This window comes from Polypterus senegalus, chromosome 6 (assembly GCF_016835505.1).
Source record: "Polypterus senegalus isolate Bchr_013 chromosome 6, ASM1683550v1, whole genome shotgun sequence".
Lineage (NCBI taxonomy): Eukaryota > Metazoa > Chordata > Cladistia > Polypteriformes > Polypteridae > Polypterus > Polypterus senegalus.
In genome coordinates, this window is record NC_053159.1 from 94,780,219 (window position 1) to 94,794,673 (window position 14,455).

General features: G+C 39.5%; 1 protein-coding gene across 1 annotated transcript in view; it reads left to right on the plus strand.

The window, feature by feature from the left end:
• The window catches only part of LOC120531285, a 45,035-nt gene that overhangs the window by 13,393 nt on the left and 17,187 nt on the right, over positions 1–14,455 (plus strand). The window contains exons 8-11 of the mRNA XM_039756550.1: positions 3,573–3,647; positions 5,042–5,181; positions 12,604–12,757; positions 12,873–12,951. Coding sequence (XP_039612484.1) covers positions 3,573–3,647; positions 5,042–5,181; positions 12,604–12,757; positions 12,873–12,951 — 448 coding nt within the window. The remainder of the gene's footprint in view (positions 1–3,572; positions 3,648–5,041; positions 5,182–12,603; positions 12,758–12,872; positions 12,952–14,455) is intronic.

Consider the following 14,455-nt stretch of genomic DNA (forward strand, 5'->3'; position numbering starts at 1 on the left):
CTCTTCATTAAATGAGTATATAGGTTAAGACTTACACAGCATTTATTTTTCAAAGATGTCTCTTGGCCCAGATTACAAGCTCTTTTCTCTCCTGTTTAGTCTCCCACATTTCAGAACTCAGGTGAGAATATATTCATTTTAATCCTTTCTAGATCTCTAAAGGACAATAATTTAAAAAATCTAATTAAAAAAAAAACATGAATTCAGTTTATCCCATTTAATATTTTTAATTGTAGAAATGGATTTTAGGTATATTTATCGTCTCCTCAGTAAGACTCGGAATACTCTTTAAGACATACAGCTCTTCACAAATGAGTGCATCATATAATCTTAGTGCTTGGTAATTTATTCTGAAATACAGTAAGCTCTTATGTTTTTAGTTTCGGTTTCAAGCAGTAAATTCAATCTTCTTGTGTGTTGAATGTATGTTTCTATACGAGTGTAAGACACCAGACTATTATTGTACTGGTTTCACAATAAATTCATTATTAAACTTTCATATGCTTATAAAGCATGTTAAACACTATTAGGTTCTCTAATACTAATACAACTTAAACATTAGACAAGCATGGCTGCATGATGTTTGCTGCTCTGTCTTTCCTTTTGAGTATGGCACTTTGGTGCAGCGCTTTACACAGAAGCAAATATCAGTTACTCAGCACACTGCATCTCAGTTTCATGAGTGATTTCAGCAGGGCTATCTGCAACACAAAAATTCTCTAACTTCTGTCTGCACATAACAAGAAGAAAGAAAGAGAGTGTGTGCTTCCCTGAATTCTCTTTGGTTTCATCAGTGTGTGCATGTGTGAAACCTTCAAGTATTTTGATCAGATATAGGGAATAAAAGTTGTTGTTTTCAGTGTAAGCAAACTTCTTTAACTTTCATATGACAATACTTGTGAACTGCATGTCTCAACAACAACAACATTTATTTATATAGCACATTTTCATACAAACAGTAGCTCAAAGTGCTTTACATATTAAAGAATAGAAAAATGAAAGACACAATTATAAAACAAAATAAATCAACATTAACATCGAATAAGAGTAAGGTTCAATGGCCAGGGGAGACAGAAAAAACAAAAAAACTCCAGACGGCTGGAGAAAAAATAAAATCTGTAGGGATTCCAGACTGCAAGACTACGCTGTATTGATATTCCCATTCCCTGTTCCATTTAGATGACTTCCTATAAGTGTCTGCTTGCCCTTTAAATGAAAATCTTAAATCCACTGCCTAACCTGGAGTGACTGGTCTTCAGTGCTCCGTTACTAATTAGTCCAGCTACATAGTGGGAAGCTTTTGTTTTTGTTGTAAGCCATGTAATACTTTTCTTAATAGTGTGGCACTGGCAACAAAACAAAAGTTTTCACTTTAACATTGTTTGTGAGACATTGTTTAATATAGAAATTGAAAGGGTGGATAATCTGATTTTAGGTCAAAATTAAAGTGAAACAGAGCCATCAAATTTTTTTCTGAACCTACATAAATGATTGATATTCCTAAAACATGCTTACATTACAAATTTTTGCTATTTTCCCAGGCAAATGCCCATGCTATTCTAATTACTCTGGACTGATAAATATGCCTATTTTTGACATTCCAGAAAAAACAACTGATATGTCTAGAAGTATTTTTGTTACTCTAAAAGATTGAAGTTAAAGATATAAAGTTCAAATCAATCAAGATCCAGAATATTAAATCAGTGCCTGGCAGTCTGCACTAGTATAAGTTAAAAGATGCAAAATATCAAATAAAGATTTCAACACAAGGTAAACAATGCAGTTTGTTTGGATACTTATTTAAACAATCCGTACAGCTTGTTTAATTGCATGAAGTTAATTGGTCTTAGATTTATTGCATTCCATCTGAGAGGTAAAATACAAAATTCAGAAATGGCATGTTTGAACATTTATTAAAGCAACCTTCAGTATGGCTTGTTTCCAGTACCACAGATACAGAATCTGAGTTGTGTTGTAATTACTGTAATATCTCAAAGTTGTATATTACCAAAGCTGATTACACAGTAATGTAATATTAGCCTCTTTACTTATTAGACCCATTATGAAAGCATTAAGGGTGGTGCAGTGGTAACACTGCTGCCTCGCAGTTAGGAGACTTAGGTTCGCTTCCTGGGTTCTCCCGGTGTGGAGTTTGCATGTTCTCCCCGTGTCTGCATGGGTTTCCTCCGGGTGCTCCGGTTTCCTTCCACAGTCCAAAGACATGCAGGTTAGGTGCATTGGTGGTCCGAAATTGTCCCTAGTGTGTGTGACCTGCGGTGGGCTGGCACCCTGCCTGGGTTTGTTTCCTGCCTTGCACCCTGTATTGGCTGGGATTGGCTCCAGCAGACCCCCGTGAACCTGTAGTTAGGATAAAGCGGTTGAATAATGGATGGATGGACGAAAGCATTATGTATACATGTGTAAATGTCAGCATAGAAGTATGTTTAGAAAAACATATTAAAATCAACATTTATTTTTGCATCTGGTAACTACCAAAGACAGTGCAAGCACTAATATAAAATAGTATCCACTAAAAATCATATCATTGAATATATTAAAAATACAAGATACAAGTGGATGTGGTGGGTTGGCACCCTGCCCGGGATTGGTTCCTGCCTTGTGCCCTGTTTTGGCTGGGATTGGCTCCAGCAGACCCCCGTGACCCTGTATTCGGATTCAGCGGGTTAGAAAATGGATGGATGGATGGATGGATGGATACAAGTAGATAAATGAATACACTAATAGCAATAATCAAGAAAGTTGTTACATCATCAATAAAATTAATAATTCCTTTCCAAATTAGTTTGAATCTTTACACCCTAAAAATATAACTACGGATGTGACTTTGTATTACCGTATATGTAAAAGGAATTGAATAAAAAGAGTTACTAACATACCGCAGAACTTTAACCTGAGAAGTATTGTAAATGTAACAATGAAGTAGTCAAAAATTGCTAAATGATTTCCAGATGACAGATTCATAGTGAACACAGGGATTTGTCCAGAAAACTGAACTGACTGTGCATTTCAGTGCATTATGATATAGACAATCAAGTTTTAGTAATAAAGATGCATTTTCAGATTGGTGTATTATCTTGCCATATTTTAACTGCTATAATAACAATGTATAAGCGATTATTTTCTATATGATTAAGAGAAATATGATTTTACCCTGTACAGTCAACTCAAAATTCTGTGTAATAAGTAAAGATCAGATTATTGTCAAGCCATGGGCCTAAATCTTTTTTCAACCAAAAGTTTTAATAATTAAATCAGCAGACTTTGAACAGAATATTATTATGTCCAACTTCAAATTAATCTTTGCAATATTACAATTAGGTACATGGAAATACAAAACAGTAACATCTACATTACATGACATGCTTCTTGGAAGCCGTATGTTTGTGGAAATGAGAAAATCTGAAGTGTTGCCTATATTTAAAAATGCAAAAAAGTACGCAAAGCTTTTCCATCCTTTACAATCTGCATCCTATAAAAATGAACTTGTTTAGAGATGCTAAAGATTTGTTTAGGTTTCTTGCAGAGGTATTAATTACATGTTTCATTTTCAGGTGACAGTCCACATCAGACTTTGCTCAGAGGACTCAGTTCCATACTTCATCCAGTGCTCCGAGTATTTTTTGTAGGTGAGGTTCATCATATTCTAAGAGTCGGCACCTGTTGTCTGAATCATCCACTGTTTATTTGGTGATATTATAGTAAATATATGTGTTGCATATATTTTAATAAAGGCACTTTGACTCCCACCATCATCTAAGAGTGAAGCAAAATGTTATTTAACTATGCTATGTTATCTCTTTTAAGCAATTAATACGTCCAGTACTATGATATTTTGTAAATAATATAATGTATACCAGTTATTAAATGGAAGTTAGAAAATAATTATGATATGTATATAATTTTAGAATCTAAGAGATAAAAGTATGTTCTGAAAGGTGGAAAATAGTAAACCATGTGAAGATGCTTAGATTACTTTTAACTTTAATTTTTTCACTTTTTCACCTTAAATAATAAATTCTTCTTCCATATACATACATTCAAATCAGTTGCCTAAATTTTTATAAAGCACACTACCACTGACAATCCTAACTTGTTGCACTAATTATCAATACAATATAATAAAAACATATAAAGGGCATTTTAAATAAAAAAACACAAACATAATATTTATAACCAAGCCGAAATATACCATGCAATATATGCAAAAAATTGGGCTGCAATGTTTTGCCATCCTTATAGACTGAGAACAGTATCTTTCCTAGACAGCTAGCAGGCTGTTTGTAAACCTTCAGGCTGATGTAGAGTGACTTATATTCCCAGGTTTGGAGAGATATGTGGCTCTTAAGCAAATTGACACAGCTCAAGGGTGCAGGAACACCAGATGCTATTAGAATGAACTCTAGAATTGTAGCCCTGTTGCAAAAGCAAAGAGCTTCTAACCTTAGATGTGATTTGGAGTTTGGCTGGAACTGCCCTTGTTATTGGGTTTAAAGACACTCTGAACACACAAAGGTGAGAGGTGAGTGAGACAAAAGTGTGGCTGGCATGAGAGAGAGAGGGAGACATAGATGGAAATGCTTGTGGTTTGATGTACATTGGTGGGCAGTTGGAGGAGCCACCTTACCTGTTATATAGACCAGTGCACTTAGCCCAGAGAGACTGTAGGTTTTGTTATTTTCCTTCTGTTTATGTGCTGCGTTGTCCATTGTTTGTGCATACCTCGAGTTTTGTTCTCTTCTGTCGCCCACTGTGTTTTACTCTATTTTATATAAAGTGTAAAATGTCTATGTTTCTAATTGTTGTAAATCAGTAAAACAGACTTACAATAATCTTACTAGACAAAGTCTGGGACACACACCTTCATATGCAGATAACTTTAAGTATGTTCAGTTTTATTTAATTAGCACTATCTATGAATACCAAGGGCCAAATGAGGGTGCTGCTTGGTAGTCTCTCTCAACAGTACAAAAAACTGAACCAAAAATAAGCAAAGATGTGAGTTTTTTTGTTTGTTTTCAAGGTTACTTGAACATGACTACATTGCTTTATGTTTGGGACCAGTACATCATTGGACTTGATAAACCTTCCTACAACTGTGCAACTGCTCTAAGCTTCACTTTTGTTTTTCTCTTGAAAGAGCCTCTAAAAACATGTACTACGGTAGGAACACCTTTTAAATTTCATAGTGTAATTTCACAAAATTTTGTATTTTCAGTAGAAATGCTCTACTAATATATCACTTTTATCTCACTTTCTTTAAGGCACTAATGTACCTGAAGCATATGTATATGTTATTTTATCAAAGAACTCAAAGTGTGCCCAAATGAGACTTATCTTGAGGTGACTTGTATGAGTCTAGATGTTACCAACATAATACATGCCAATGTGAGAACTAAGACAAAAAGCACATATAGCATTTTCTATGTGAAATTATCATTTGTAAAAATTTACCTTCCTTTACATCATTTTAATGGTGTATAACTTGGCAGCCTAGAAAGATATGGTGCCATTCCACAGCAAGGCAGCGTGGTGACATAGTTGGGGTTTAGACATTAAACCTCAAGGATGTCAGTTTAATTACCTCCTCCAGCCAGTTGTAAAATAAAAACCTTTTTAATCATTTATACTCTACTCAGATGTTTATTCTAAGTCACCTTGGGTAAAAGCAAATTTATAATGATTAAAATAATAATTAGCCCGATATTTATTGCTTTATTGCCTATGTCAAGGACATGAGTCTAGAATATACATATTGCTTATCTTTCTTTTCTTTCCTTCCTTATTAAAAATATACCACAAAGATACTCTAGCATTAATCTGTGCACAGAAAGTTGGCATTGTTTCATATATTATCATGTTTGACTTTTGGAGTTTTCATTATCATCTTTGTAGGTAGCGTAAATGAGAAAACAGAAACAGATAAAGGTTTGGGGTATGAGGAGGCAACCCTGTTTAAAGTATAGTGACGAGAAAAATGTTCAAAAGGCAAAAAAATCGACAGAATTGTCACCAGAGGCTCTTCACAGACGTTTTTTGAGGAGACTTCATTTCAGGAGGCAAAATTTGTCCAGTTAAAGGTCTGGTCCAAACTGAACACAGACTCCCTGTGGCAGTGGAGGTGAAATAGGCAGGACTGCTGAGTTGAGAGGAAGTGACAACAGTGTTCTTCTGGAGAGTTCTCCATTTTAGGGTAAATGGAAACCGTGTTAAAGGCTGTGTCATACTCAAATCCTTCCCCATAATTATTTTGCCATACCCAGTGCTAACGTGCTTGACATGGCCTCACATCTTGGAACCAGTGTGAGGAGAGGACCCGCCCAAGAGGTCATGAACATGAGGCAAGTGCCTCTGCATTGGCGTGTGAAGTAAACCCTTTAAATTGACCACTTGGAAACAATACTCCTGCAAGCTGATGAACTAATGAACCACTCTTGGATTACTCTCTTTCTGAATAGCTATCCATTTTAAAAGGACATGATCCATAATAATAGTGAACTCCTGACCCAAGAGAGAGTACCTTAGTTTCTTAATACTCTACTTTATTACATACACGGTATCGGTAGCATACCTGATCCCAGAAACAATACAGGATGTTCAACAGCATCAACATTCTGACTTAACCTGTCACCAAGGCCAGATTCAAAAGTGTCTGTCTAAATAAGAAAAGGGAGAGAGAAACAGGTCAAGTGCGTCAAGGCCTGCTTTAGGTTACTAAGTGCTGTTTTTATAGGGGAATTCCAGACCACAGGCATGAGGGCTAACTTAAATGTCAAGATATTTAAAAGCACAGCACATTCAGAGAAACTTGGCACAGACCTTCAGTAGTACCCAGCGAATCCTAGAAATGTTTGCACTTACCTTTTTTGTGTTTGGCCTAGTCCAGGCTTGAATGGCAGCAATTATACTTCATTCTGTTATATTTCAAAATTCTTGTTTTATGTCCTTTTGTTAATTTTTGAATACTTTATTTATGTTAATGTTTCTTTTGTTTATTATTTTCATTCTGTACTATGCCTTGGTTATTTTCCATGTGTTATTTGGGCTGTCCCCCAAGTGGCAAGGCCACTAGCCAATCACCGCCATAGACTGCCCTCAATCCATAGGGTCTCCCAAAGTTCCTGTTGGTTAAATTTGAATGTGCTCTGGAGTGGATGATTTATTGTGCTTATAGTGGTGTCTTGTACTGTGATTTTCTGGATTTTTAAACCTTTACTCTGTTTTTCAACCTCTACCATTGGAATGTTGGGACGTAGTTTGCTTGTGAAATTGCCCTTATTATATGTCCTTTGTGCTCTTCAGATCTTTAAAGTTTTGTTCAGAGCGTTTTAAAATAAATCTTTTATTTTATAAAGACTCTTCTAGACCATTTTTGTGTATCGCTGGGTATCTTTGATAGAGGTCCAACATTGGCATAATTGGAAGTGCTTTTGGAACTTTTGGGACTTATGTTCTTTGCAACGCCTAGCTCACAACCTTGTCCTATTAGATATTTAAGATATTTGCTTCAGTCAGGCCAGAATAACATTTTTTTGGGTTTATAGGAAGGCCGGTGGGTAGCAAAATACAAACTACAACCCAGACATAACATAGGTGTTCTTCCATTTGCAGGAAAAGTATGACTATATAATCAAGATCGACAGCACTAAAAGCATTATGAGGCTGTATTAGTCTGTCCACCAGACACTGAAAAGTCGACAGTGCCGTTTGTACCCCAAAGGGCATGATAAATACTGCCAGTGACCGCTAGAGGTGCTAAATGGTGTTTTTTCTTTGGCAACAGAGGCTAGAGCAGGGGTCCTCAATCATGGTCCTGGAAGGCCACAGCTATAAGTTTTCCTTTCAACTTGTTTCCTAATTAGAAGACAGTCCTTGCTGATAGTGAAACTTGGTATTTAACTATTTGTTAGTGCTTTCATTCATCCAAGACAAATTTTAACTGCACTGTAGAGTTTCCTTCTATGAGAACATTATCCATGTGTTTTATGGCCTAGAATAGATTTTAACTTAACGGTTCTTCCAATTCCCCTCTCATTTATTTCTAAACATTTTTTAACACAGATACTCCATGGTGCATATGAAAAGGTTTAAAAGGAAGTATGTTATGTGGACTGTGCCGGGCAGTTTATCCCGGCCAAGTCCCCCAAGCCGCCAGATGGAGCCCTCCCTGCAGTATGGAGGTGCCCCTAAGACCAGCAGGGAGTCATGGACTATGTAGTTTTTATCCTCAGCCCTGCTGGATACCACAGGGGCCGCAAGAGGGAGCTGCAGGGAGGACCAAAGACTTATTTGTACACTATGACCCGGAAGTTCGTCATAGGAAGAGCGACGGACTTCCAGGATGAAGAAAAGTACTTTTACCTGACCGGAAGTGATACAAGATCACATGGACTGGGGACTGGGAACACTTCCGGGTCAGGGAATATAAAAGGACTGAGGGAACTCCCAGACGGGGAGCTGAGCTGGGAGGTAGAGGAGCAAGTGTCTGGGCGAGGAGGAGTGTTTATAGTCGAGTATTGGATGAGTAGTGTGGAAGGTGCTTGGTGCACTGTGAGTCAAAATAAAAAGTATTGGACTTTTACCCGTTGTTTGGAGTCATCCCTGAGGGTTCAAGGGCGCTATATAGCGCCATTTCCACAGTTAGCTGGAGAGTTGCTGGTTTATTGGTTATCTGCATTACATTATTAACTAATGCCTAGTTAAGAAAACATGCAACAATTAAAACTTAAATGCAGCTGTTAAAAACTAAAATAGGTATTTAAGGGTTCTGAATTTTAATGGGCAAGATAAGTAAAATTCAGCCCAAAAAATGTATTGCTTTAGTAGTAAATAATACTAATTAAGAAATTGTTTGAAGTGAAAACCTGCAGCCATAGCAGACCTCCAGAACTGCAATTGAGGACTTCTGATCTACAATGTAAGTAAAATTTGTCTTTGATGAATGAAAGCACTAGTAAGGCATATAGTTAAATAACAAGTTTCATTATCAGCAAGGACTGAGTTCTAATTAGGAAACAGGAAGAAACAAAAACCTGTAGCTACTACAATATTCCAGGACCGTGATTGAGGACCCCTGGGCTAGAAGAATTTGGCCATACCCCTTTGTCAAATCCAGTGTCTTTAGAAGACATGAATTTACATAACTTCTTGATCAGATTGCTGGCCGACAGCATCAAATACGCTTAAAAATGAAAAACTTGGTTCATTTGGCAGAAGTCATTGCAGAAGTGGCAAATTTAATCAGGCTTTGGTATGAGTACACTGGAACTCGGCCAAGGACAATTACTCTCTTCAATAAAACCCAACTTCAGCTTCTTACAGTGACCCTCTCTTTTATTAACAACACATTCAGTAACAACGTTAACGTTAATCAGTTTGGTATCAACAACATCACTTACTTGTGCATTAACATCTTTTAATTGGGCTTTTTTGCCAAGTGTTAACATGTTCCCAAAATTGAGCATTTCTGAAAAGAATGCAAGAGTCTTTGTCCGAGAGTCTTTGTCCTGTCAAGACAAGCAATGGCTCTCTTCTTCCAGGGCTTAAGTAGCTTTACATGTGTAATGGATGGCCGGCCATTTATCCCGGCCAATACCCCCAAGCCGCCAGGTGGAGCCCTCCTTGCAGCGAGGAGGTCCCCAGAAGACCAGCAGGGCATCATGGACATTGGAGTTTTTATGCAAAGCCCTGCTGGATGCCGTGGGGGCCACAGGAGGGAGCTGCAGGGAGGACCGAGGGCTTTTTCGTGCCCTGTGACCCGGAGGTTCGTCACAGGAAGAGCGACGGACTTCCGGGTTGAAGAAAGGGACGATTTACCCTGACCCGGAAGGGAAAAGGACTTGTGGACTATTGGGCAGAAACACTTCCGGGTCAGGAGGTATAAAAGGACTGTGGGAACTCCCAGACAACGAGCTGAGCTGGGTGGAAGGGTGGCAACGCGTCTGGGAGCTGGAGGATTGGTTTATTGTTGTATTATTGTTGTTAATGAGTATTGTGGAGGAGAGTGTGCTTTGTACACTGTGGCAAGAAAATAAAGTCAACTTGAGGACTTTTACCTGGTGTCTGGAGTCGTGGACAGGGGTTCAAGGGAGCGAGGGCGCCCCCTATCGTTCACAGTGGCGTAGCCGGCAGGATACTCTAGCGTCGTTTGCAGAGGACCTGAATCAAATATTTCTGTGGATAACAAACCCGAGAAGACTGCGGAATCAGGAATCGCCACAGCATCGCCAAAACCGAAAAACGAGTCCAAAATGGGAAAAAGAAGGGCAAGCAAAGCGACAACGCCAGCGGAGTGCCGTGGGTGCAATGGCGGCCTTCGGGAGGAGTTAAGGAGAGGCCTTACAAGTCCGGAGAAACCTCCAGGAAGCAACGATCCCTCTAAGGTATGCGTGCGGGAGCGACTTTAAAAATCCTTTTATTGTTTCTCACCTTGTCCCGTGCATGTACCTTGGAGATGACCACCTGGAGGCTCCGAGGGGAAAAGGAGACTGCCCGAAGGCGGCGGCCTTCTCTTGTCGAAGCCAGAGCACCTAGAAATCGACTTCCGCATGATGGCAGCCGACGAGGGACACGGTAGCAAACCCGGTGCATCCTGGGAAGGAGGAGCTCCGCGTCCTGCAGTTTGCACCTTCAAGCCCGAAGGAACGGACTTGGTTTTTCGAAGGGGAAGGGGGAGGCGAGCGAGGCATCGCTCAACACACAAGAAGGTAAGGAGGGTCGGGAATTAGCTGATCGGGATGTCGAAAAATATTAAAGGCAGCCCGCAGTTCGCCGAAGAAGGCAACTCGACCCTCCGAGAACTCCAAATCCCAGAAGCCTCCGCGAGACCCGTCAGAGCACGTGCCTGAAGCGGGCGTGCTCATTGGCTCCCGGTCGGCAGGTAACACAAGCGAGGAAGTGAGTGTTCTGCCGGTCGAAATAAATAATTATATTGACTTACGGGAGCTCGAAAACTAATCGAGCCCGTGCGAGTATCTTACAGGTCCTGACGACCATTGAAAAGATCGTCGGGGATTTGGGAGCGGCAGCCAGAGAGCCGTTGGAGAAGGTGAGGGCCTACGTGCGGCGATTTGGTGAGGAGCCTCCCGTAATGAATGATGCGGCGATACAGGTGGCGAGACCCGTATCGTATATAATAGAGGGACGCGTGTGATCCGGGCCCGCGTTTAATAAGTATCGGGTGCCAATACACGGCGTACCCTACAAGAGAGGTCGATGCGTTAACGAGTGGTCGGCGGAAGGGCTAATCGATCCGGGCAGCTAGACAGTGCTGACTCCGGGCGAGGCAGCCCTGAAGACGCCGCCGCCGGTAATTTATAAATCAAGAGGGGCGCAGACAGTAAAGGGGCTCTCTTCTTGTAATAGAGAGACCCAGACTGTATATAAGCCCCAGATTAAACAGGAGGGCTCTAAGATAAAACGGGGTCTCCTGACAAGAAAGAAAAGAGACAGAAAAGTCAAAGCACCAGTAGAGGCGGCAGGGGTTTCTCTCCCAGCAAAAGGCGGACCTAACAGTTCCTTATTGTTTTCAGTCCCGTAGAAGAATGCCAGGAGGACAGAGGCAATGTTACGGTGCGAAGGTTGGGCCATATTTGGCGGAACTGTCCTTGGAGAGAGGGGACAAGAGGTCAATTTGGAATAATATTCCCCCTAGGTTCTCCAGGGACCAAGATGTTCGTTATAATCAAGGCTCAACCAGGACGTCCTCTTGGAGGAAGACTTCCCTCTCGGGGCAGGCCGCTCCGAATAATAATTCGTCGCTGGGGGGGGAATACTGTAATGGATGGCCGGCCATTTATCCCGCCAATACCCCAAGCCGCCAGGTGGAGCCCTCCTTGCAGCGAGGAGGTCCCCAGAAGACCAGCAGGGCATCATGGACATTGGAGTTTTATGCAAAGCCCTGCTGGATGCCGTGGGGCCACAGGAGGGAGCTGCAGGGAGGACCGAGGGCTTTTTCGTGCCCTGTGACCCGGAGGTTCGTCACAGGAAGAGCGACGGACTTCCGGGTTGAAGAAAGGGACGATTTACCCTGACCCGGAAGGGAAAAGGACTTGTGGACTATTGGGCAGAAACACTTCCGGGTCAGGAGGTATAAAAGGACTGTGGGAACTCCCAGACAACGAGCTGAGCTGGGTGGAAGGGTGGCAACGCGTCTGGGAGCTGGAGGATTGGTTTATTGTTGTATTATTGTTGTTAATGAGTATTGTGGAGGAGAGTGTGCTTTGTACACTGTGGCAAGAAAATAAAGTCAACTTGAGGACTTTTACCTGGTGTCTGGAGTCGTGGACAGGGGTTCAAGGGAGCGAGAGCGCCCCCTATCGTTCACACATGATAAATCTGTTTGGGAGGTCTCATATTGGCCCTTTTAACCATGTAATCTATGAAACCCTTATGTTGTTTATAATCTCATAGGAACACTGCCAGTGTGCCAAAAACTTTGATTGTTTGGTGGGGACTAGTACCACGAATTGTTCCTTTGAGCAAATTGTTTTTCATTCATCTCAGTATTAAGTTTCAATAGACCATTGAATAAACCCTTAAATAACAAGCGATATGTTGATTATTTTTGTTTCTGTTTGGATTTAGAACACAACAATGGCTTCTGTGTTGAAATCTCAGGGACCTTTGTTAACTGTTTGGCAGTTTCAACATGTCATCAGTAAATATTTTTACAAAGACCTTTTTAGTAAATTAACCAAAGATGAGGCAGACAGATTCCCTGTGTTAGACCCAATGCAAGGTAAGCTGTCTTTATGTATGACATTTTGCTTCCTTTGTAATGTAAATTATTTTATGTTTCATTTTACTGTGATGGCATAGTTTGCTTCTCTTATTTATATTCCTTGTTCTCTTAGCATTACTTCCCCCTTGGACAAATCTTTCCAGCAGAGATATACCTTTGAGGATACATCCTAAAGACAGAAAGCATGCAAGGTAGGGTAGAGATGAGCAAACTCCAGCAGGCATTCATCCAACTTAAATTTTCATCTATGTACTTGTTACTGCTTTTGGACTATGTAACTGGCCCTTTAAAAAATGAAAAACAGAAAACACTTCTGGAATTAAGAGAAGTGTAATTTAGTTCTGTTTGGTTTATTTTTAATGTTGATTTTTATCTACTGTACAGATATAAATTGTTACAGAAGATATAAAGCATGCACCCCAGAAGCAGGTAATTTCAAGAGTAAAGTAGTGTTCTCCTACAATGTGAATGGTATCAGCGTCTCCATCATTTTCTGGTATCTACTGACACCAAGCCAAACACTGATGGCTCTATGGGACACATATTTTAACTTTTTCTCTGAATGTCTCTGTTTTATTTCTTGAATTCTTTCAAGGCATGCCAAACAATGTGCATCCCTACACTGCCAGACAGGTTGCTGCCATTCAAGTATCTAGCCCTGTCAAGCTGTAAAGAGCTGTTCGTAAGCTGTTTCAGTACTCTCCTTAAACCCAGTAATAAGCACTGAGTAATTTATAACACAGTTATGTTTTTTTTTTTTTTTTAGATTTTATTTTCAGGGGCCTCAATAATAATGCTTTTCAGGCTTCCTTTTGGTCCAAAGGCTTAATTAGGGTTTACAAACAAATGTAAAAGAAAGAAACAGGAAGACCTTGTAATGGTGAAATAAACAACAGTTATTACGATTAGGAAGAAGTACAGGAGATCAATATGAAATAACCTCAGTAGCTAACAAGAGAGGAATATGATCAAACATTGACTCTCAGTCTTGATTTAAGTGCTGAGGCTGATGGGCCAATTGTTACAATGGTTTCAGTATCTCTGCCTCATATATTAGTTTACTTTATGGGTGGTCTTTTAACTATGTAACCCCTGAAGATTTTTTTTTTCTCCAGCATCTTGTCACTTAAGTTTTTAATTTTTTTTCGTCTTCCCTGACCATCTGACCTTATCATCACACTCATCTTTAGAGACTTAAAAATGAAACTATATATAAGGACTCCTATTTTTTCTACTAATTATATATCTATTTTATTTAAGTGCATATTGATTTATTTATTGTATGTTATTTATTCATTATTCTTACCTAATTTGAATTTGTTTTAACTTTTCTTAAATGTTGTAGTTGCTGTTGTTAAATGAGATATTTCATTTTAAATTAAACGAAATTGTAATTAAAATAGTTTAATGAACAATAAAAATGTAATGTTAACATCTTGTCACAGCTCTATACATTTATCCACATGGTACATTTACAATTGCTCAGTAGTTTTTCTTTGACGCTAATCACAATATAAAATACGCTTGAATTGGAAATCCAGTTTCCAATAAACTAGATGGTTTATCTCCATCTAGTGCCAAAAATGTATTACAGCAGTTCTACGTCCAGTGAAGCAGTCTCTTAAACTCATAAACAATGCTGAAGTTCAAATCATAACTCTTAACTTGTATTGTACTTTGTTGATTAAGGAAAAA